A 22,591-nucleotide genomic window follows, 5' to 3' on the forward strand; every position below is an offset into this window, starting at 1 on the left:
TACCAATTTTACACAAAGTAGAACGTTATTTTTTTCAGTACTAAAACTGAAAACATGCCCCACCACAGGAAAGTAGAGTCTGCTCTTCAACGACTTTGTGATCTTCAGTCTGAATATTACTAAGAAGGGAAACATGACATGAACGACCTCCAATCAGAATATGTATGCATTGGCTCATGGAGCCCTGCCTCATGTCATAAAGGACTTTTCCCCACTCCACCTCATACTTGAAAGGAATTTGAACCTGGACTAAAAGACAGAATGAACCATGACTATTGGCCACAGCCTGGTAAAGATAAATGGCCTTGAAGACTTCCCTGGTGGCGCAGTGGTTAAGAATCCGCCTGCCACTGTAGCGGACACAGGTTCGAGTCCTGGTCTGGGAAGATCCCACGTGCCGCGGAGCAACTAAGCCCGTGCGCCACAACTACTGAGCCTGCGCTCTAGAGCCCGCGAGCCACAACTACTGAAGCCCACGTGCCACAACTACTGAGCCCACGTGCCACACTACTGAAGCCCGTGTGTCTACAGCCCATGCTCTGCAACGAGAGAAGCCACCGCAATGAGAAGCCTGCGAACAGCAACGAAGAGTAGCTGCCACTTGCTGCGTCTAGAGAAAGCCCACGTACAGCAACAAAGACCCAACGCAGCCAAAAATAAATAAATAAAATAAAATTTTAAATAAATAAATGGCCTTGACCAGCTGAGCACAGATCCAAGGCCAAGACAACATCCGCCAAGCGCAGCCCCCTGGACTCAGCGGCTCAGGGTTCCTTGGCTGCTCCCTCTTCCTACTTCTGATTTTCTCTTTTCTTGATCAGGGCCTGCCTTGCTCTCTGGGCCAACGCTAGTCGCCAACCAAGACACTCATCTCCTACTTGGTTCGGGTCAGGATGCTGCCCCAGTTCTGCAGCAGGTCATGAAGCACTTGACAGGGAGGGATAGATCCATGAAAGCCAATCGGCAGCAGCATGAGACCAGGCCTCGGCTTCTCCTCTTGCCCTGCTGGGCTGCCTTTACTCCAGGGTCATCTCATCGAGGCCATCTCCCCCATCCCAACCCATGGTGGGCTTGATTAGCTCTGCTGTACCGTAGTCCCCTCTTATCCACAGTTTTGCTTTCAGCGGTTTCAGTTACCAGTGGTCAACCTCAGTCCTAAAATATTAAATGAAAAATCCCAGAAACAAACAATGCATAAGTTTTAAATTGTGTGTGCTGTTTTGAGTAGCATGATGAAATCTTACACCACGAATCAGCCCTTTGTCCAGTGAATCCACACTGTGTATATCAATACTACCTGTCAGTTAGTAGCAACTGTCTTGGCATCACGGTGCTTGTGTTCAAGATACCTTTATTTTACTTAATAATGGTCCCAAACCACAAGAGTAGTGATGCTGGCAATTCGGATAGTCTCTTACTGTGCCTAATTTATAAATTAAACTTTATCATATGTATGTATAGGAAAAAACATAGTATATATAGGTTTGGTACCATCCTGGGTTGCAGGCATCCACGGTGGGGGTGGGCGGGGGGAGGGGTGGTCTTGGAACGTGTCCCTGCATGTAAGTTCTTGTTCTTACTGTACAAGAACCGGCACCGGCACAAAAAGTGGTCCACAGTGCCCTCTGGTGGTCAATCATAACATAATGGGGACAATCTGCACATTCAATTATAAAGTAATCTGCAGCACCTTCCGTGAAAAAGTGGTTCACTCCACTGTGATAATTGGATCTTACCTGAATACAAATGTTTTTACATGGTACCAAATGATTAAGAGAAAACTCACAATAACTGGGTAAAGGGAGAAATACAGATAGACACTCTCAACCTAATTCTATCACAAGGTACCTTGGCACCCAAGGCCCTGAGGGAAGATCCTTGACAAAGGCTGCATTCTGGCCAATCCCCAAATTTTAAGACATGATGAGCTGTTTACCAATAGGAAAGAGTCAAATTGTTCATTTTCAGCTTTGAAGCAGCCAGAAGTTGATTATAAAATAAAAACACAAAAGGGTTTCAACAGTGGACAGTGAAAAAACATGTAATAAATATTAACATCTCTGCATAAGAAAATAAATCCAACATATTTCATGAAAATAATGCTTTTAATTATTAATGCCTCGAATAAGAAACCTACTCTACCAAGTTTAAGATACATCATTTTTCTTAAAGAGAAGCTGTTTGCTCGATTTCAGGTAAGTTCATTTTGTAGTCTTCAAACTCATATTCAACTTCCTCTCTCTTAGCCATTTAAGGATTCAGTTGCTTGACTCCTGACACAGCTCTTTATGAAGGATCTCATACAGTCTTCTGAAATCATGTATATAGGTAATAAAAGCAAACAGTTTTTTCCCTTCTGAAGAAATGTGATTTCTTTTCTAAAAGTCACGTTGTTTTCCCTCTGATGACATGATTTAGGTAGTAACAGCATTAGAAGCCATTTAGAGATCTGAAGCAGTTGAGGAAGGCTTAGTTTGTTGTTGAGAGTAGCATTAGAAAAAAAGCTAGAGAGAGTGGTTGGGAGATGGATTTGGGCCCTGGTTTAAACTGGTCTATGTCTGCGTTAACTTAACTTAGAAAAGAACACCAGAAACAATTTACACACAAAATCCCCTCCTTTCTTTTCTTTCTTCGCAATCCCATTTTGGGGCAAAAAAAAAAAAAAGTGTGCTTGTGTCTCTGTATTTTGAGTGGAGGAAACTAATTATACAGTGTCCACCTAGCTGGGGAAATCAAATTCAGAAAATTTTATGAACTTCCTTGATTAAATCAAATTCAGGAAGTTTTATGAACTTCCTTTGTTCTAGATAATTATCACTTTAGACTTCAAAAGCTTTTTTTAAACTTCTTTATAAGAAATAGTCTTGCCCTGTGTTGTTGGATCAACAACACCCAGGACTGTCAGACACAAATGGACCATGAGTGGGATGCTCCACTTGTGTTTCATCACTGTTTGTTTGTCTTGGCAAGATTTATTCAGGTGCACTGTAACAGGAGCCAAGCCCTTAATACAGGCTAAGGCAGCAGCCGTGGAGGCATGACACCTCTCCCCAGCACAGTGGTTTTCAGTAATTAAAAACACGTACTTGAGTACTTTGAAATGCCAATGGGCAATCTAAAACTGGTACCCACGCCTCTTTAAGGAGCACCATTGGCAAACTATTTGGAATTGATGGAACAAAACTTCTTTGATCATAATGAATGACATGTCTCTGAAAATGGCTTCAAAATACTAAAATATATATAAATATATCCAGCAATCTCATCTTCCAAGAAATGCAGTAACAATCCATCTCAATTCTGTAAACATGCAAGCAAGGAAAGAAAACTGTCTAATATTCTGGGAAACTTTCCATAAAGAAACATTAAGCGCTTTAAGTCTGCATGAAACTTCCTAAGAAACTTCGCACATGAGGTTAAATTCGCCACATGCTGCTTCACCTAGAGAGGGGAAGAGAGGGGAAGAAAAATTATGTCATTAAACTGAGTTGACAAATCATAAAAGTTAATTCATTCTAGGGAAGGACTAGAGAAACTTCTGATCTGAAAGTTTAAGATCTCAAGTTAATTTCAGTCACTTTAGTGTACTAAAGAATCATCTGGGAGAGGAACCAAGATGGCAGAGTAGAAGAACATGCTCTCACTCCCTCCTGCGAGAACACCAGAATCACAACTACCTGCTGGACAATCATCGACAGGAAGACACTGGAACTGACCAAAAAAGATACCGCACATCCAAAGACAAAGGAGAAGCCACAACGAGACGGTAGGAGGGGCGCAATCACAGTAAAATCAAATCCCATAACGGCTGGGCGGGTGACTCACAGACTGGAGAACACTTATACCACAGAAGTCCACCCACTGGAGTGAAGGTTCTGAGCCCCACGTCAGGCTTCCCAACCTGGGGGTCCGGCAATGGGAGGAGGAATTCCTAGAGAATCAGACTGTGAAGCCTAGTGGGAACTGATTGCAGGACTTCGACAGGACTGGGGGAAACAGAGACTCCACTCTTGGAGGGCACACACAAAGTAGTGTGTGCATCGGGACCCAGGGGGAGGATCAGTGACCCCAGGGGAGACTGAACCAGACCTACCAGCTAGTGTTGGAGGGTCTCCTGCCGAGGCGGGGGGGTGGGGTGGGGTGGGGGCTGTGGCTCACTGTGGGGACAGGAACACTGGCGGCAGTTCTGGGAAGTACTCCTTGGTGTGAGCCCTCCCAGAGTCTGTCATTACCCCCACCAAAGAGCCCGGACAGGCTCCAGTGTTGGGTTGCCTCAGGCCAAACAACCAACAGGGAGGGAACCCAGCCCCACTCATCAGCAGTCAAGTGGATTAAAGTTTTACTGAGCTCTGCCCACCAGAGCAACAGCCAGCTCTACCCAACCACCAGTCCTACCCATCAGGAAACATACACAAGCCTCTTAGATAGCCTCATCCACCAGAGGGCAGACAGCAGAAGCAAGAAGAACTACAATTCTGCAGCCTATGGAAAGAAAACCACATTCACAGAAAGACAGACAAGATGAAAAGGCAGAGGACTATGTACCAGATGAAGGAACAAGGTAAAACCCCAGAAAAACAACTAAATGAAGTGGAGATGGGCAACCTTCCAGAAAAAGAATTCAGAATAATGATAGTGAACATGATCCAGGACCTCGGAAAAAGAATGGAGGCAAAGATCGAGAAGACACAAGAAATGTTTAACAAAGACCTATAAGAATTAATGAACAAACAAACAGAGATGAACAATACAATAACTGAAATGAAACCTACACTAGAAGGAATCAATAGCAGAATAACTGAGGCAGAAGAACGGATAAGTAACCTGGAAGACAGAATGGTGGAATTCACTGCTGTGGAACAGAATAAAGAAAAAAGAATGAAAAGAAATGAGGACAGCCTAAGAGACCTCTGGGACAACATTAAATGCAACAACATTCGCATTATACGGGTCCCAGAAGGAGAAGAGAGAGAGAAAAGGACCAGAGAAAATATTTGAAGAGATTATAGTCGAAAACTTCCCTAATATGGGAAAGGAAATAGCCACCTAGGTCCAGGAAGCGCAGCGAGTCCCATACAGGATAAACCCAAGGAGAAACACATCAAGACACACAGTGATCAAATTGGCAAAAATTAAAGACAAACAAAAATTATTGAAAGCAGCAAGGGAAAAAGGAGAAATAACATACAAGGGAACTCCCATAAGGTTAACAGCTGATTTCTCAGCAGAAACTCTACAAGCCAGAAGGGAGTGGCATGATATACTTAAAGTGATGAAAGGGAAGAACCTACAACCAAGATCACTCTACCCAGCAAGGATCTCATTCAGATTCGATGGAGAAACCAAAAGCTTTACAGACAAGCAAAAGCTAAGAGAATTCAGCACCACCAAACCAGCTCTACAACAAATGCTAAAGGAACTTCTCCAAGTGGGAAACACAAGAGAAGAAAAGGACCTACAAAAACAAACCCAAAACAATTAAGAAAATGGTCACAGGAACATACATATCGATAATTACCTTAAACGTGAATGGATTAAATGCTCCAACCAAAAGACACATGCTTGCTGAATGAATACAGAAACAAGACCCATATATATGCTGTCTACAAGAGACCTACTTCAGACCTAGGGACACATACAGACTGAAAGTGAGGGGATGGAAAAAGATATTCCATGCAAATGGAAATCAAAAGAAAGCTGGAGAAGCTATACTCATATCAGATAAAGTAGACTTTAAAATAAAGAATGTTACAAGAGACAAGGAAGGACACTACATAATGATCAAAGGATCAATCCAAGAAGAAGATATAACAATTATAAATATATATGCACCCAACATAGGAGCACCTCAATACATAAGGCAACTGCTAACAGCTGTAAAAGAGGAAATCGACAGTAACACAATAGTGGGGGACTTTAACACCTCACTTACACCAATGGACAGATCATCGAAAATGACAATAAATAAGGAAACAGAAGTTTTAAATGACACAATAGACCAGATAGATTTAATTCATATTTATAGGACATTACATCCAAAAACAGCAGATTACACTTTCTTCTCAAGTGCACATGGAACATTCTCCAGGATAGATCACGTCTTGGGTCACAAATCAAGCCTCAGTAAATTTAAGAAAACTGAAATCATATCAAGCATCTTTTCCGACCACAACACTATGAGATTAGAAATGAATTAAAGGGAAAAAAACGTAAAAAACACAAACACATGAGGGCTAAACAATATGTTACTAAATAACCAAGAGTTCACTGAAGAAATCAAAGAGGAAATCAAAAAATACCTAGAGACAAATGACAATGAAAACACAACGATCCAAAACCTATGGGATGCAGCAAAAGCAGTTCTAAGAGGGAAGTTTATAGCTATACAAGCCTACCTCAAGAAACAAGAAAAATCTCAAATAAACAATCTAACCTTACACCTAAAAGAACTAGAGAAAAAAGAACAAACAAAACCCAAAGTTAGCAGAAGGAAAGAAATCATCAAGATCAGAGCAGAAATAAATGAAATAGAAACAAAGAAAACAATAGCAAAGATCAATAAAACTAAAAGCTGGTTCTTAGAGAAGATAAACAAAATTGATAAACCATTAGCCAGATTCACCAAGAAAAAGAGGGAGAGGACTCAAATCAATAAAATTAGAAATGAAAAAGGAGAGGTTACAACAGACATTGCAGAAATACAAAGCATCCTAAGAGACTACTACAAGCAACTCTATGACAATAAAATGGACAACCTGGAAGAAATGGACAAATTCTTAGAAAGGTATAACCTTCCAAGACTGAATCAGGAAGAAACAGAAAATATGAACAGACCAATCACAAGTAATGAAATTAAAACTGTGATTAAAAATCTTCCAGCAAACAAAAGTCCAGGACCAGATGGCTTCACAGGTGAATTGTATCAAACATTTAGAGAAGAGTTAACACCCATCCTTCTCAAACTCTTCCAAAAAATTGCAGAGGAAGGAACACTCCAAAAACTCATTCTATGAGGCCACCATCACCCTGATAGCAAAACCAGACAAAGATACTACAAAAGAAGAAAATTACAGACCAATATCACTGATGAATATAGATGTAAAAATCCTCAACAAAATACTAGCAAACAGAATCCAACAACACATTAAAAGGATCATACACCATGATCAAGTGGGATTTATCTCAGGGATGCAAGGATTCTCCAATATACGCAAAGCAATCAATGTGATACATCATATTAACAAACTGAAGGGAAAAAAACATATGATCATCTCAACAGATGCAGGAAAAGCTTTTGACAAAATTCAACACCCATTTATGATAAAAACTCTCCAGAAAGTGGGCAGAGAGGGAACCTACCTCAACATAATAAAGGCCATATATGACAAACCCACAGCAAACATCATTCTCAACGGTGAAAAGCTGAAAGCATTTCCTCTAAGATCAGGAATGAGACAAGGATGTCCACTCTCACCACTATTATTCAACATAGTTTTGGAGGTCCTAGCCATGGCAATCAGAGAAGAAAATGAAATAAAAGGAATACAAATTGGAAAAGAAGAAGTAAAACTGTCATTGTTTGCAGACGACATGATACTATACATAGAGAATCCTAAAGATGCCACCAGAAAACTACTAGAGCTAATCAATGAATTTGGTAAAGTTGCAGGATACAAAATTAATGCACAGAAATCTCTTGCATTCCTATACACTAATGATGAAAAGTCTGAAAGAGAAATTATGGAAACACTCCCATTTACCATTGCAACAAAAAGAATAAAATACCTAGGAATAAACCTACCTAGGGAGACAAAAGATCTGTCTGCAGAAAACTGTAAGACCCTGATGAAAGAAATTAAAGATGATACCAACAAATGGACAGATATACCATGTTCTTGGATTGGAAGAATCAATATTGTGAAAATGACTATACTACCCAAAGCAATCTACAGATTCAATGCAATCCCTATCAAATTACCAATGGCATTTTTTACAGAACTAGAACAAATTATATTTAAATTTGTATGGAGACACAAAAGACCCCGAATAGCCAAAGCAGTCTTGAGGGAAAAAAACGGAGCTGGAGGAATCAGACTTCCTGACTTCAGACTATACTAAAAAGCTACTGTGATCAAGACAATATGGTACTGGCACAAAAACAGAAACATAGATCAATGGAACAACATAGAAATCCCAGAGATAAACCCACACACCTATGGTCAACTGATTTATGACAAACGAGGCAAAGATATACAATAGAGAAAAGACAGTCTCTTCAATAAGTGGTGCTGGGAAAACTGGACAGCTACATGTAAAAGAATGAAATTAGAACACTCCCTAACACCATACACAAAAATAAACTCAAAATGGATTCGAGACCTAAATTAAGACTGGACAGTATAAAACTCTTATAGGAAAACATTGGAAGCACACTCTTTGACATAAATCACAGCAAGATCTTTTTTGATCCACCTCCTAGAGTAATGGAAATAAAAACAAACAAATGGGACCTAATGAAACTTCAATGCTTTTGCATAGCAAAGGAAACCATAAACAAGACTAAAAGACAACCCTCAGAATGGGAGAAAATATTTGCAAATGAATGAACGGACAAAGGATTAATCTCCAAAATATATAAACAGCTCATGCAGCTCAATGTTAAAGAAGCAGGCAACCCAATCCAGAAATGGGCAGAGGACCTGGGTGGACATTTCTCCAAAGAAGACATACAGATGGCCAAGAAGCACATGAAGGGTTGCTCAACATCACTGATTATTACAGAAATGCAGATCAAGGCTACAATGAGGTATCACCTCACACCAGTTGGAATGGGCATCATCAGAAAATCCACAAACAACGGGTGCTGGAGAGGGTGTGGAGAGAAGGGAGCCCTCTTGCACTGTTGGTGGGAATGTGGATTGGTTCGGCCACTGTGGAGAACAGTGTGGAGGTTCCTTAAAAGACTAGAAATAGAATTACCATATGATCCAGCAATCCCACTACTGGGCATATACCCAGAGAAGGCCATAATTCGAGAAGACACATGCACCCCAATGTTCATTGCAGCACTATTTGCAATGGCCAGGTCATGGAAGCAACCTAAATGCCCATTGACAGAGGAATGGATAAAGAAGATGTGGTACATATATAAAATGGAATATTACTCAGCCACCAAAAGGAACGAGATTGAGTCATTTGTTGAGACATGGATGGATCTAGAGACTGTCATACAGAGTGAAGTAAGTCAGAAAGAGAAAAACAAATATCGTATATTAACGCATGTATGTGGAACCTAGGAAAATGGTATAGATGAACCGGTTTGCAGGGCAGAAGTTGAGACACAGATGTAGAGAACAAATGTATGGACGCCAAGGGGGGAAAACCGCAGTGGGGTAGGGATGGTGGTGTGCGGGATTGGGCTATTGGGATTGACATGTATACACTGATGTGTATAAAATTGATGACTAATAAGAACCTGCAGTATAAAAAAAAAACAAAGAAACAACTAATACTAAACTTTCTTTGGGTTATTTGTATGGAAATATGTTAATATAAATGTTTCAGACATTACATGAAATTTCTAAAAATCTTATATGTTCTGGTATAATGTTATAAGTCATAATTCTAGTAATTACTTTAAAATGTATATCTCAGAAATAACTAAATTTCCTTGTCAATTGCATTATTATGAACTTTCATCAAATCTTTAACCATGGTCATTTTTAAGTCTTTTGTCATTTACAGACAGTTCTGGGTGTACTCTGATGCTTTTGCAAAAATGTTCCTATAAAAGGCTTTCATCTTCAAGGAATTCATGGAAAAGACTCTGACAAGTACAGGTTTCTGGTAACTGACTATACTGCTGAACTGAATGAATAAGCATTTTCAGAACTCTAATGGAAAACTGATGAATTCATAAAAGTGCTAACAAAAGATCAAGATGAAAAAATAATTACATGGGACTGAGTGAACTGATGAGGATGATTTTAATTTTTGTGACTTTCTGTTTGAATAAAAAAAAAAACCCCACAAGGACTCAGAGGCAAAAAATATACAAATCAATTTTCACTGCAAAGTAAAGGAGCTGTTACAGTGGAGGATTCCTGGACTGAATGTCAATATTATGACATACTGTGAGTGTGTTTTGTGTTTGGTAATTGCAATCATTGTTGCGGTCATCCATTTACAATGCTTGGTGTCAGTTTATTTATCTCTTGTAAAAATAAAATACAGCGTGTGTTTGTGTGAACAACAACAACAAAAAAAGATGAGAAACTGAGGCTCGAAGTCACAGAGCAATTAGTTCATACAGTTAGGACTGTAGCTTATTGATCTCTGACTCCAAAGCTCAGGCACTTTTGACTAAGCCATACTAGCTCTACATTCCATTCTCAAAATATCTTCCATTTATATAGATCATGTAACATGTTCACACCACATACAGGCGACTGTGTGTATACACATTACATCAGTGTTCTTCTTTCCTTAAGCATGGCCTTCTCTCTCATCACATTCTGATGAGGAGGCATCTTTTGGAAGATGTGGTCTATAATGGCTAGACTGCAGCTTGCAGCTGAAGCCAAGTGAGGTGTCAGCTGTGTGTCGGCAGAGCTTATGCCCCATACAACATACACCAATTTATGCTGCCCTAGAGATAATAACAGGCAGACTACAGAAATAAGTAGCTATCTTCCTCTCATTATGTGTTGTGGGTGGATAAACCGTAAACAATATTTCCTTCATTTGCAAGTTGTAAATGCAACAGATGGGGAAATTTCTGTTAATAGAGTATTAGAAGCCTTACGTATCTCTATTTTGTTTGTAAATACAATCTTGTTCTGAATCACAGTGATTTTCTGCCAGTCTGGGTGTGGTGGACATTACTAGGCCTCCTCAGTATCCATGTCCTCTCCATTTCCAGACACACAGAGACCATACTTCCCAGTCCCCACATGCATTAGGAAGGGCCACGGTACTTGTCTGGCCAATGAGCTGTAAGCAGAAGCAGTGCGTGTGTGGCTTCTAGAACAAAGTAACTTAGTTCCAGATGGGTAAGCTTTCAGAACTTTTTTCTTGCCACAGCCATTGTGGAAGCCTGTGTTAACATGGAGGTTCCACAGGGTCCACAGAGACCAGACTGCGGAGCCAACCAACACACAGAGGATAATTGTCCTGGAGAACTGCCCAAATCCATGGCAGAATTTGCATAAATAAAAATAAACCTTTGACTTTTGTTTTCTTAAGCCACTGAAATTTAAATGTCATCTCTTAACAACGTAAGAGACATAACTTGGACCCTCCTGACTAACGCTGTGGGTGAGGTCATTTCACTGATACCATAAAATAGCATACACATCCTTCTGTTCTAATCCAAAGTAACATATGCATTTTAATCTCATACTCAACGTCTTCTACAAACTGGCCCAAACCTACCTTCTGAAATTACCTTCTACCATCCTCCAAGTGAAACTAAACACCATTCTTTGACCCCATCTCACAATTCCTTGCTCTTTTTTTAAATCTATGTCGTTCCCTTGCCTAGCATACTGTCTCTTCCTTTCACACATACCAAATTGCTATCTTTAAAAGGCCCAACTCATATGCTAACTCTTCCAACGAAACCTTCCCTAATCCCACTATGCTGAAGTGATTTCTCCTTCCTTCAGATTTTCATATTTCTTGCTGCTCCTTCTAACTGTATATTTTGTATTATGCTTATTTTACACATAACATTAGTTTCAGGTGCACAGCCATAAAGATTTGAAATATGTATGTATAGTAAAATGATTACCCAGGCTACTTAATTTCTAACACTGCACAGTTATGTTTTTTTTCTTGTGATAAGAACTTTTAAGATCTACTCTCTTAGCAACTTTCAAACATACAACACAGTATTATTAACTATAGTCACCATTCTGTACATTATATCCTCATGACTTATTTTATAACTGGAAGTTTGTACTTTTTGACCCCCTTCACCCATTTCACCCACCCCCGCCCACCTCCCACCTCTGGCAACCACCAATCTGTTCTCTGTATCTGTGAGTTCAGGGTTTGGGGTTTTTTCAAATTTTTTATTTCTATTTTTAGATTCCACAAATAAGTGAGATCATACAGGACTTGTCTTTCTTCGTCTGATTTTTTTCACTTAACGTAATGCCCTCAAGGTCCAGCCATGTTGTAGCAAATGGCAAGATTCCCTTCTTCTTTATGACTGACTAATATTCATACATATGTCAAATCCTTTGCCTGTTTTTTAACTGAATTAACTATATTTTTATTGTTGAATTATATACTGTAAGGTTTTAATGTGTCTTGCCGGAACTCTTTTTCTATTACTAGAGTAGGTTATTTTTACTATATGTTTTTAAATGGCATTTATGACACATACAGTTTTGTAACTTGCTTTTTAAACTTAATATATTGTGATCATCTTTACATGTCTATGTCTAATTACATCACTTCCAATGACTGCTTTACGGTTCATTATATGAATGTTCCATAATCTAAAATCTAATGCTTTTTTTTTTAAACATCTTTATTGGAGTATAAAATCTAATACTTTAAATTAAAGTCCATGGGACTTTCCTGGTGGTCCAGTGGCTAAGATTCTGTGCTCCCAATGCAGGGGGCCCGGATTCTATCCCTAGTCAGGGAACTAGATCCCACATGCTGCAACTAAGAGTTAGCATGCCACAACTAAAGATCCCACATGCCACAACTATAGTTCCCACATGCTACAATGAAGATCGTGCACATAGCAACTAAAGATCCCACATGCCACAACTAAGACGCAGCGCAGCCATATAAATAATAAATAAATATTAAAAAAAAAAAGTTTAGGGATTCCTTGGTGGCACAGTGGTTAAGAATCTGCCTGCCTATGCAGGGGACAGGGGTTCGAGCCCTGGTCTGGGAAGATTCCACATGCCGCAGAGCAACAAAGCCCGTGTGCCACAACTACTGAGCCTGTGCTCTAGAGCCCGCAAGCCACAACTACTGAAACCGCGAGCCACAACTACTGAGCCCAAGCGCCACAACTACTGAAGCCCACATGCCTAGAGCCTGTGCTCTGCAATAAGAGAAGCCACTGCAATGAGAAGCCCACACACTGCAATGAAGAGTAGCCCCGCTCACCGCAACTACAGAAAGCCCACACAGCAACAGACCCAGCACAGCCAAGGAAAAAAAAAAAAAAGATTTAGATTTAAATACGGGATTTATTTAAAAGGAAAAGAAAAGAACGCCACACTGCATCTATATTTTTGAACACTTATACAATCACTTCTTTTTTTAATTGAGGTATAATTGACATATAACATATTAGTTTCAGGTGTACAACATAATGATTCCACGTTTGTATACACTGAGAAATGATCATCAGGAGTCTAGTTAACATCCATCATCACACAGAGTTACAAAATTTTTTTTCTTGGGATGAGAACTTTTAAGATCTATTTACTCAGTAACCGTCAAATCTGCAGTATGGTATTATAAACTATAGTCACCACGCTGTATACTATATTCACATGATTTGTTTATTTTATAACAGGAAGTTTGTACCTTTTGACCCCCTTAACCTGTTTCACCCACCCCACCCCACCCCGCCTCTGGTAGCCACCAATCTGTTCTCTGTACCCATGAGTTGGCTTTGCTTTGGTTTTTTGTTGGTTTGCTTATTTGTTGTTTAGATTCCACATATAATACAGTATTTTTCTCTGTCTGACTTTTTCACTTAGCATAATGCACTCAAAGTACATCCATTTTGTTACAAATGACAAGATTTCCTTCTTTTATATGGCTGAATAATATTCCTATATCTATATAGAGAGATACAGCAATCACATTTTCTTTTTCTATCCATCCATCAATGGACACAGGTTGTTTCCCTGTCTTGGCTATTGCGAATGATGCTGCAATGAACATGGGGTGCATACAGCTTTTCAAATTAGGGTTTGCATTTTCTTCAGATAAATACCCAGAAATGGAATTGCTGGAAACATATGTTAGTCCTGTTTTTAAGTTTTTGAGGAATCTCCATGCTGTTTTCCATGGTGGCTGCGCCAATTTGCATTCCCATTAACAGTGCATAGGGGTTCCCCGTTCTCCACATCCTCACCAATACTTGTTATTTCTTGTCTTTTTGATAACAGCCATTCTAACACATGTGAGGTGATATCTCATTAAGGTTTTGACTTGCATCTTCCTGATGATCGGTGATGCTGAGCATCTTTTCATGTACCTGGCCATGTATGTCTTCTTGGAGAAACGTCTAATCGGATCCTCTGCCCATTTGTAATTGGATTGTTTGTTTTATTTGCTATTGAGTTGTATGAATTCTTTATATATTTTGTATATTAACCCCTTATCAAATATATGATTTGCAAATAAAAAAAATTTAAAAAAAAGAATCATCTGAGTTTGCTAAAATGCAGATTCCTGAGTTCTGGTTTAGGGTCAGGCCTAGCTAGGAATCTTCATCTCGGCCATCATTCCTCCTCTCCAAGTATGATGCTGACACACTTAGCAAACGCTGCTGGGATGAAACATTCATCAGCAGCTGTGGCTGCTGTGATCATCTCATTCAAGAATATCTGAAGGTTTAAAAGACAAAAACAGTCGAGAACAGAAGGGGTCCTGAACATTAGGGCAAAAGAGCAGCAATCAGCCAGCATCCAGCCGGGGACGTGACCTTGACCCATTTTCCTGTTGCGGCCCCGACCACTGCCATCAGGAAATCCAGCTCCAGGTAAGGCAGAGCGGGCAGGCTTGTAGGCTGTGACCTCTCATTACCTCTGTCTTTGCCAGGGAACACGTGGGCAGCCCAGAGGCCTGCTGCTCATACTTAACAGAGAGAGGCCTGCTGCTCATACTTAACAGAGAGAGGTACTTATGAGAACTGCTTACTCAAGCATGAGCGCAAATACTTTGGGTGAACATCAACCTTCCGTTCAATATGAGTCCAGCAAGGCAAGGACTATTGTATACTCTCTTGGGCTATTGAACAGTTCTGATGGCAAACCTGGTGGGTGGGATGGTGGGGCACCCACTCCTGGACTCTGAAATGGAGTCAGAGGCACCTGTTCGGGAAGGTCACCTTCAAGTCACTGCCCATTCCTAGGATTCTGGAGTCCTGTCTCAGGATGGGTCACACCCTGGGCTAGTCTTCTGTCCTCCTCTCAGAAGGACAGGAGAGAGTGCTCCCTTTTAACTCTGAGCTGCAGAAAAGGCCCACTCGTCTGTGTTAATTAAGTGGGAACCTCAAATTTATCTATTTTACTCACTTATTCAGTGTGGAGACTTATGGGAAAACCCAGTTTTATTTTGTTATTAAAGCAAGCATTGCCCTCGGGCATATTATTTATACAAAGATAACTGTACTTCAGAGATTGTTATGTCCTGTAAAAGTGATCTTTAACCTCAAAGAGCAGGCCTATTATCTTACTGGCCTTCCTCCTTGATAATTTGTTGCCCTGCCATAATGTTGTAATTGCTACCTCTGTCTTCCTATAAAGTAAGATGGCTTTTCGTGTCCAGGAGACAATCACTGGCCCAGGTCTCTTCTCCTGCATGCATGGCAGCGGAATAAACACCATGACTGTTAGATTCTTTATTCAAACAAGGAAGTCGAGAATCTTTGTCTCAAAGGATCAGCCTGAAAAGTAGCCAGTATTTATTAAACACCTGCTCTGTGCCATGTACTGTCCTAGGTCCAGTTTGGAATGAAAAACCAAAACTAAAACCTGAGCTTTGCTATGAAGAGACTTACAGTCATGGTGGAAAGTCAATAGTTCACCACAGAACTGTTGTACAATAGAATAAGACAGAATAAACGAATGCTGAGAATTTAAACCCAAACCTGAACTGCAACCTACAGGTCTAGCTTAGCATGTCACCCTAATCTCCACAAACAGCAGTCAGTCTGTTACAAGTAGAAAGTGTTTAAATTACACTGGAATTGAAGCCTGGCCAGCTGCCAGTAAGGTAACCAGAGGGGCAGCAAAACATCTTGGTTAGAAGCAAGTTGAGGGCTGTGGAGCTAGAATGCTGGGGTTTGCATCCCAGCACCATTGCTTACTGGCTGTGAGGCTTTAGGCCAGTTTCTTTCTTTTCTGCGCATCAGCTCTCTATCTCATAAATGAAGAAAAACACTACCTAACTCATAGGATTGCAGTGAGAATTCAGTGAGTTCAGACATGTAAAGCTGCCAGTACAGCACCAGCCAGAAATGCTCAACAAACGCTACTGCTACTGTTATTGTCATCACCATCCGCTAGACCTTGAGGCTGCCAGACATGCCACCGTGACCTGTGTCGCCTGGGAAAAGTATCAGTCCCTTGTATGCCTTCATTTGTTTTTGGGGGGGGGGGGGTTGTTTTGTTTTGTTTGTTTTTGGTCATGCCTCGCAGCTTGCAGGATCTTAGTTCCCCAAGTGGGGAACTAAGTGCGAAGATCTAACCTCTGGACCACCACGGAAGTCCCTGTATTCCTTCATTTGAACCCTGACCTAATTTCAAAGAATCTGATCAGACCCTTCTTTCCTGTCCCTTTTCCATCTTCAGGTTATGTTCTTCTCGTTCATTCTCTCCCATGACTCCTTCCCTCTAAGTATCCACTTCCTGGAGGAATACACCACACACCTCCACAGGTGCTCACAGGACAGGGGTCACGTGCTCGGACTCGATGTGGATCCCTCATGGTCTGGAAGCACCCAGGTCTGATTCTTATGAGAAAATGCCACCACGGGTCAGAACTGGTCTCCACCCAGGGCCCCAGAAGCATAGCCTTAAAATGGGGTCTCAGGAATTCCCGGGCAGTCCAGTGGTTAGGGCTCCATGCGTTCAATGCCACGGCCCAGGTTCAATCCCTTGTCAGGGAACTAAGATCCTTCAAGCCATGGCGTGCAGAGAAAAAAAAGAAAAAATAATAGAATCTCCACCTGGTGTCCTAGTTTGTAGATAGAGTTCAGGGGGGTTGTGATGGGAAAAAATTGGGATGGAAAAAGTTTTCATTTTCATTAAGCTCTAACTGAAATGTATCATTCTTTTCAATGATGAACGTAGGCAATAAACCACAGTGGTGACAGTGTATCTGTGATGGCCAGCAACAGAAATATAGAAATTGCAGATACTCTCACATCATGGTAGAGTTGCTGCAGATGTCTTAATATATTCAGTTCTCACTACTCTGAAAGTGCAGAAAAGTTATGGACGCACTACTAGACCTTATTATTTAACATATTCATTAAAAAGCCAACATATTACTACACCACGCATTTTATAAAATATTTTTATAAAGGTATTTCAATATAGTTGATTTCTTTTGTAATCCTGTGTACTTCATGCATTTAAAAAATATTATTCCTAGGGGAGTTGTAGGACTTACCAGCTTGCCAAAGGGATCCATGGTACATGAAATGGTTAAGACTCCCTTGCTTTAGAAGGTTGAGAACCTTCTAAAAGGGCTGTAATATTAGAAAGATGAAAGACATGTAAATACTTACTGAAATGTGGCATTATAATATTCTTCAGGCGTCACTATTTTTGGTCCACCAAAGTAGTCCACGACCCAGATATTGGTTATATTCAACTTAGCGAAGAACCAATTATGGCTGGATGGCCAGGTTTTCATCTCAGGGTGTCGAATGAATAATGAATTCCTTGCAACATCCATTTCTGCTTCGCTCACCTAAAAGACATACGTAAAATAAACCTACTCATAGCAGTGACGTTTTGTTTTCTTGGCTGTTAAGAATGTGTGATTCTAGCATTCCACAAATCCTAAAGAGTTTATTTAGTTATAAATCCTAATTTTTTAATTTTTATTTTTAAAATTAACGATCTATAATTGACATATAACATTGTATTCGTTTTAGGTGTACAACATAATGTTTGTTATGTGCATACATTGCAAAATAATCACCACAAGTTTAGTTAACATCCATCACCACACATAGACACAATTTTTTTCTCATCTTTTTTCTTTTTCTTTTTTTTTCCCTCGTGCTGAGAACATTTAAAATCTACTATAAATTCTGATCTTAAGGAATCAAGAGGAAGTAAAGGAAATTTGAAGAAATGCAGAGAACAATGGAGATTTCAAACGTTGGTGATAACACATACCATAATAAAGTGGGAAACCATCATGAGAACCAATTTTCGCTGCTAAATAGCAATTGTGAGCTATCAGAGTAATTGGCACAAAGTGCTATAATAAAATGCTACTGGTGGTTATGCTATGTAACATTAGCACTTTTATCCCATTACATGCACATGTTAAACACGTAGATGAGTGTACACAAAGGATAAAAGTCTTTAGAAGAAGCACAATGGAACTCAAGAGTATCTGCTGCCCCTCTTTCTCTTGCCAGTGAAGGACACTCAACTCTAGAGATGCATCCACATAGAATTTTGAGACCACAGATAAAACTTATCTGAGGTATTCATGATTGACAAGGTCAAGAAGGTGGTCTGCTGCTTGGCGATCAGATCAGTTCCCATGACACCTCGCCCTTTGCCCTTCCCACGATTTTATTTAACCTCTTCCCTCTAGCACTCACCCCAAACTGTCTAAATTCATTTCTAGTATTTAATACTGGATACTCCCCTTTTAACCTACTAAATCCACTCTCTGCTCTAAGTCATTGTTAAAATATGGAGACAAGGAACCCAAACATGGGAAATACTGTACAACGTACAACATGGTCAGGAGTATAAATTTTGGCTGAGCAGATGTTCCTCATATACGCGCTTAATAGCTGTTATATCTGTTCGGCTTCAAAAAATAGTTCATTTTCCTCATAAATATCTTATTGAACATCTATATGAAAGCAACTGATTAAAACTGTTAGCGTTCATGAAATTACATACTAGAACATATTCTAATTCTGTATCTCAACCACAAATCAATTTTATTTTATTCTAAGATATCTCTTCCTTCATTGTTAATAACATGATGCTCTTCTAAAACAAGTATCTGTTCTTGTAGGATAAATATTTACCTTGATAACAGTTCCTGATAGTATTATGTGAGCACAGAGGGGACTTTGGGGATCAAATCCATATTTCCTGCAGAAACTAGTCTCTGCCAAAGACATGGTCAGCGTAGCATATGGATTCTCCTGTAGAGAGAAAATGAAGACCTCTCACGTGAAATACTGTCTCTGGAGAGGTTATCAATTTCACAAGTTGCATACCGTCCCCAGAGCTTGACCGTTCTTCCATGAAACAATGAATTGGAAAATACCACCTTCCACTTGGGGAAATTACTACTTGGATAGAGACTGATCTTTACCCTTTCTCCAAAAAAGGTGTGTTGGATGTTGTTTCATATTTAAAATCAATTGACTTGGTAAGGATGATTTTAATGCTTTTTTTCTCTTAAACTCTTAATTTGTCCCATATTCACCAGAGGAATTATAATTACAGTACCACCCAAATACAAGGCTGATCTCTAGTCTTCACTGAAAGAACTAAAGGATTAGACTAATGTGAAACTAGTGCATAAAAATACCACAGTGGCTCAACTAGCTAATTGTACAATTTAAGCAAGAAAGTAGCTGAATCATGCTTCTTGGTTATCTTGTGCTAGCAGAAACTGTCATGTGATTTCAAAATTGGAGAAGCTGCTCATTCCTGTTCTAGCAATAAGAGAATTCTTAGATTAAAAATGTGATGCAAGCAAAATTTCTAACTCTTTCTTATTCGGAAATCAGCTTCATAAAAGGCATTGTTGACAGATTACAATAAAATTCACATGCTGTATTTAGTGTTTTAAACCCCAAGTGTCTTGTGTGGGGAATTGTGCCATCTCACAGTGACCCATCAAAACAGTGAGTCATAAAGAGATCTCTTTGGAATCATTAGGCCAAGTATTCGCTGTCGACAAACTATTAGGTAAGGCACTATAGGAGACCAAAAATAGGGGAGGGGGAGACTCAGATAAGGTCTTTCCCTTCTCTGTAAGTTTATAATCTGGTTGAAAAGTCAGACATAAATAAAATTTTTAAAATGCAGCACAAAGACACAGAAGAGGTCAAAAAGCAGCACATAACTAATTGCCAAGTGAATGGTACCAATTGCCAAGTAATTGCCAAGTTAAGTGTATTTGAAGTTCAGAGTAAGACGATGTCAGCACAGCCTGGAGTGATACGGAAACACTAGAAAGCCTTATAAGATAGTCAAATCAGCACAAAAGTGGGAAGACGTATTAAAGGTAAAGGGAATGGTAACTGCAAAAACACAGAACTGGGAAAGTGTAAGACACAACTGGGAGTAGTGAAAACCCAATTTGCTTGAAAGAAAGGTTTCCTGAGGGAAGGGGGTTGGGGACAAGGTGGGGGGAGGTCAGGGGCTGGGGGTAGTAAGGGTGGTTCACCTCCAAGCTAAGGAGCCAAGATTGTATCTTATAGGCTGGCATCTGTCAGGGCTTTCCAAGAACCACTTACCTGGAGAGCTTGTTAAAATGCTGATTTCTGGGCTCCATTCCCAGCCCAGGTATCTGCATTTTTAACAAACACCCAGGTGAATCCTATGCAGCTCTAGGCAGCCAGATGTTGTTAAAGGTTTCTGGGCAGACGGCAATGCTGAGTGGTATTTTGTTCATGTAAATCTGGTGGGTAGGGTACACAAGAGCAGACAGGAAGAAGACAGAGGTCAGAAGGAGGGGAAAAGTAGAAAGCAGAAACCAGCTTTGACTGGTTAATTGATGGCATCAGAGTCAGACTAATTCTGATGTGGCCATGCCTTTTCACTGCAATCACGAACCTGAAATCCTGGGCAAGTGCCTCACCACTGTCTTTTTCTAGAGATGTCAAAGACCTGAGCTCAAGTTCCACCTGACAGCCATTAGCTAACTAGTCACAAGTGAGTCTCTGCACCTCTGAGTTTGAGTTTCCACATTTCCTAAAACGAGGAAGATAGTATCAGCAAAAGTTTAAATATATTCATGTATAGCAGTGGTTCTCACTGCCCTCCCCCAATATTAGAAGCATCAGGGAGGGATTTGGGGTGTTTTGTTTTTTTTTTTATAAAATGTGTTTTTAGTAAAATGTCTTGGAATTGTCTTTTTAAAAGTCTTCCCAGGTGACTGTATTTGCAGCCAAGTTTGAACAGCACTGGTGGGAGTGGAATGAGCTTGCTCTGAGCAAATGTCTAAGGGAGTGGAGCGGAGTGGGCTGGGAATAAGCAAATGGTGAATGGGGCTGTATGTGTCTTGGCTAAGGAGGCAGCTGCTTCTGGTTCTGCTCAAAGAATGCAGGCCCCCAGTGCCACAGAGCTTCCAATGTTTCAAGAAGTTAGAAATTTAGACGTTTAGTTGCAATCTCCATTTTTGAATGTTGATAATTAATTCAGATTTATTAAAAACGAAACAGAACTCTGCGTGGGCCAAAGAAAACCAGTCTGTGGGCCTGATCAGCTCATGGGCCACCACTCTATGACCTGTGTTAGGGAAGCTCATGTGCACACGAGGCCTAAAGACTGCAATAATCATTCACGAGGTTGTCTGTTCGCTTCATGCTGCTGAAGGGAAAATCCTTAGCTCAAAAGAAGCGGTGTCAAAGAGAAATCCCGAAGCCACTTATACAAAGTGCTAAACTACCCAACAGCCTCTACACCCGGTAAAACTTTTAATATTAGAGCCCAGTTAATGAGACACCGTGCCCCAAGACGACTCAGGGCTGAGAAGTCCTCCAGGTGCTGGTAAAGAATTCGCCCCAAGTGAGTGGCGCGGTGGCGAGGGCGTGTGTGAAATTCCTGGTATTTAGTTGCCCAACAACTGGAAAACTGCAATGTCAGCCCGGCCAGCGCGGGAGAGAAGAGGCAGGGGTTTGGGCTGGGTTCAAATTCTTAACTCTACGAGGCTGGCTCTCCTTCGCAAGCAGAATTCAAGCTATAGTCAAAAGGCTCGCGCTCCGGCCCGCGGAGCCACACGGCCCCGCCCGCTCACCTTCAGGTTGCCCACCGACTGCTGCATCGGGCTCAGGTAGAAGTAGGGCACGCCGCTGCCCTTGGCCGGGGGCCCGTCGCTGAGCGATAAGACGTCGGCGAAGGGGCGGCCGCGCACCCCCTCCTGAGTGGAGATGGTGGCCAGCGCGCCCCAGTCGCAGACGTTCGTCACGAAGCGAGCCACCAGCGCCGCGTTCTCGCGGGGCGGCAGCTGCTCGGCGGCGCCCCAGTCCCCGTGGCCCCGGCCACCCCGGCCCCGCGCCGGCGCCACCAGCAGAGCCACCAGTGCAGGCACCAGCAGGAAAGCGAGAACTGCACGCGCGGACCCGCGGGCACGCCCGGCCATGGCGGTGACCCCTTCGAGAGTCCGGAGCCCTATGACCTACGAGGCCCAAGGCTAGCCCAGCGTTACGGGCCCCGCCCAGCGCTACCGGCCCCGCCCACCGCGGGCAAGCCAGTCCCGCCCCTCCGAAGAGAACCAATCGAAGTACGGGAGTGGTGGGCGGGGGGGCGTGTCCCTAGGCCTGCTCCTCAGCCTGCTGGGACCCGACTGTTGATTCACCTTCTTACCGTTCCGCCCTGCCGCTGACAGGATTGGGAAATCGTCCTAAATGGGATTTGTTTTGTTTGACGGATGGAAAAAC

The 22,591-nt window shown here is 41.2% G+C and overlaps 1 protein-coding gene across 2 annotated transcripts; it reads right to left on the reverse strand.

Annotated features, from left to right (window-relative positions):
* Positions 1–2,086: 2,086 nt before the first annotated feature.
* On the reverse strand, positions 2,087–22,337 carry CREG1 (cellular repressor of E1A stimulated genes 1). Of its 2 annotated transcripts, XM_060033502.1 has the most exons (4): positions 21,949–22,337; positions 19,001–19,120; positions 17,504–17,688; positions 2,087–3,441 (listed from the first exon to the last, which is right to left on the reverse strand). In XM_060033502.1, the coding sequence occupies exons 1-4, from the start codon at positions 22,291–22,293 to the stop codon at positions 3,438–3,440; spliced, it is 654 nt and encodes a 217-aa protein (XP_059889485.1). In that variant the 5' UTR covers positions 22,294–22,337; the 3' UTR covers positions 2,087–3,437. The 2 variants fall into 2 exon arrangements, with proteins under 2 accessions (XP_059889485.1, XP_059889492.1); XM_060033509.1 differs by lacking the exon at positions 2,087–3,441 and having other exon boundaries at positions 17,500–17,688.
* Between the last annotated feature and the right edge of the window lie 254 nt (positions 22,338–22,591).

The sequence above is a fragment of the Delphinus delphis genome, chromosome 1 (assembly GCF_949987515.2).
Source record: "Delphinus delphis chromosome 1, mDelDel1.2, whole genome shotgun sequence".
Taxonomy (NCBI): Eukaryota; Metazoa; Chordata; class Mammalia; order Artiodactyla; family Delphinidae; genus Delphinus; species Delphinus delphis.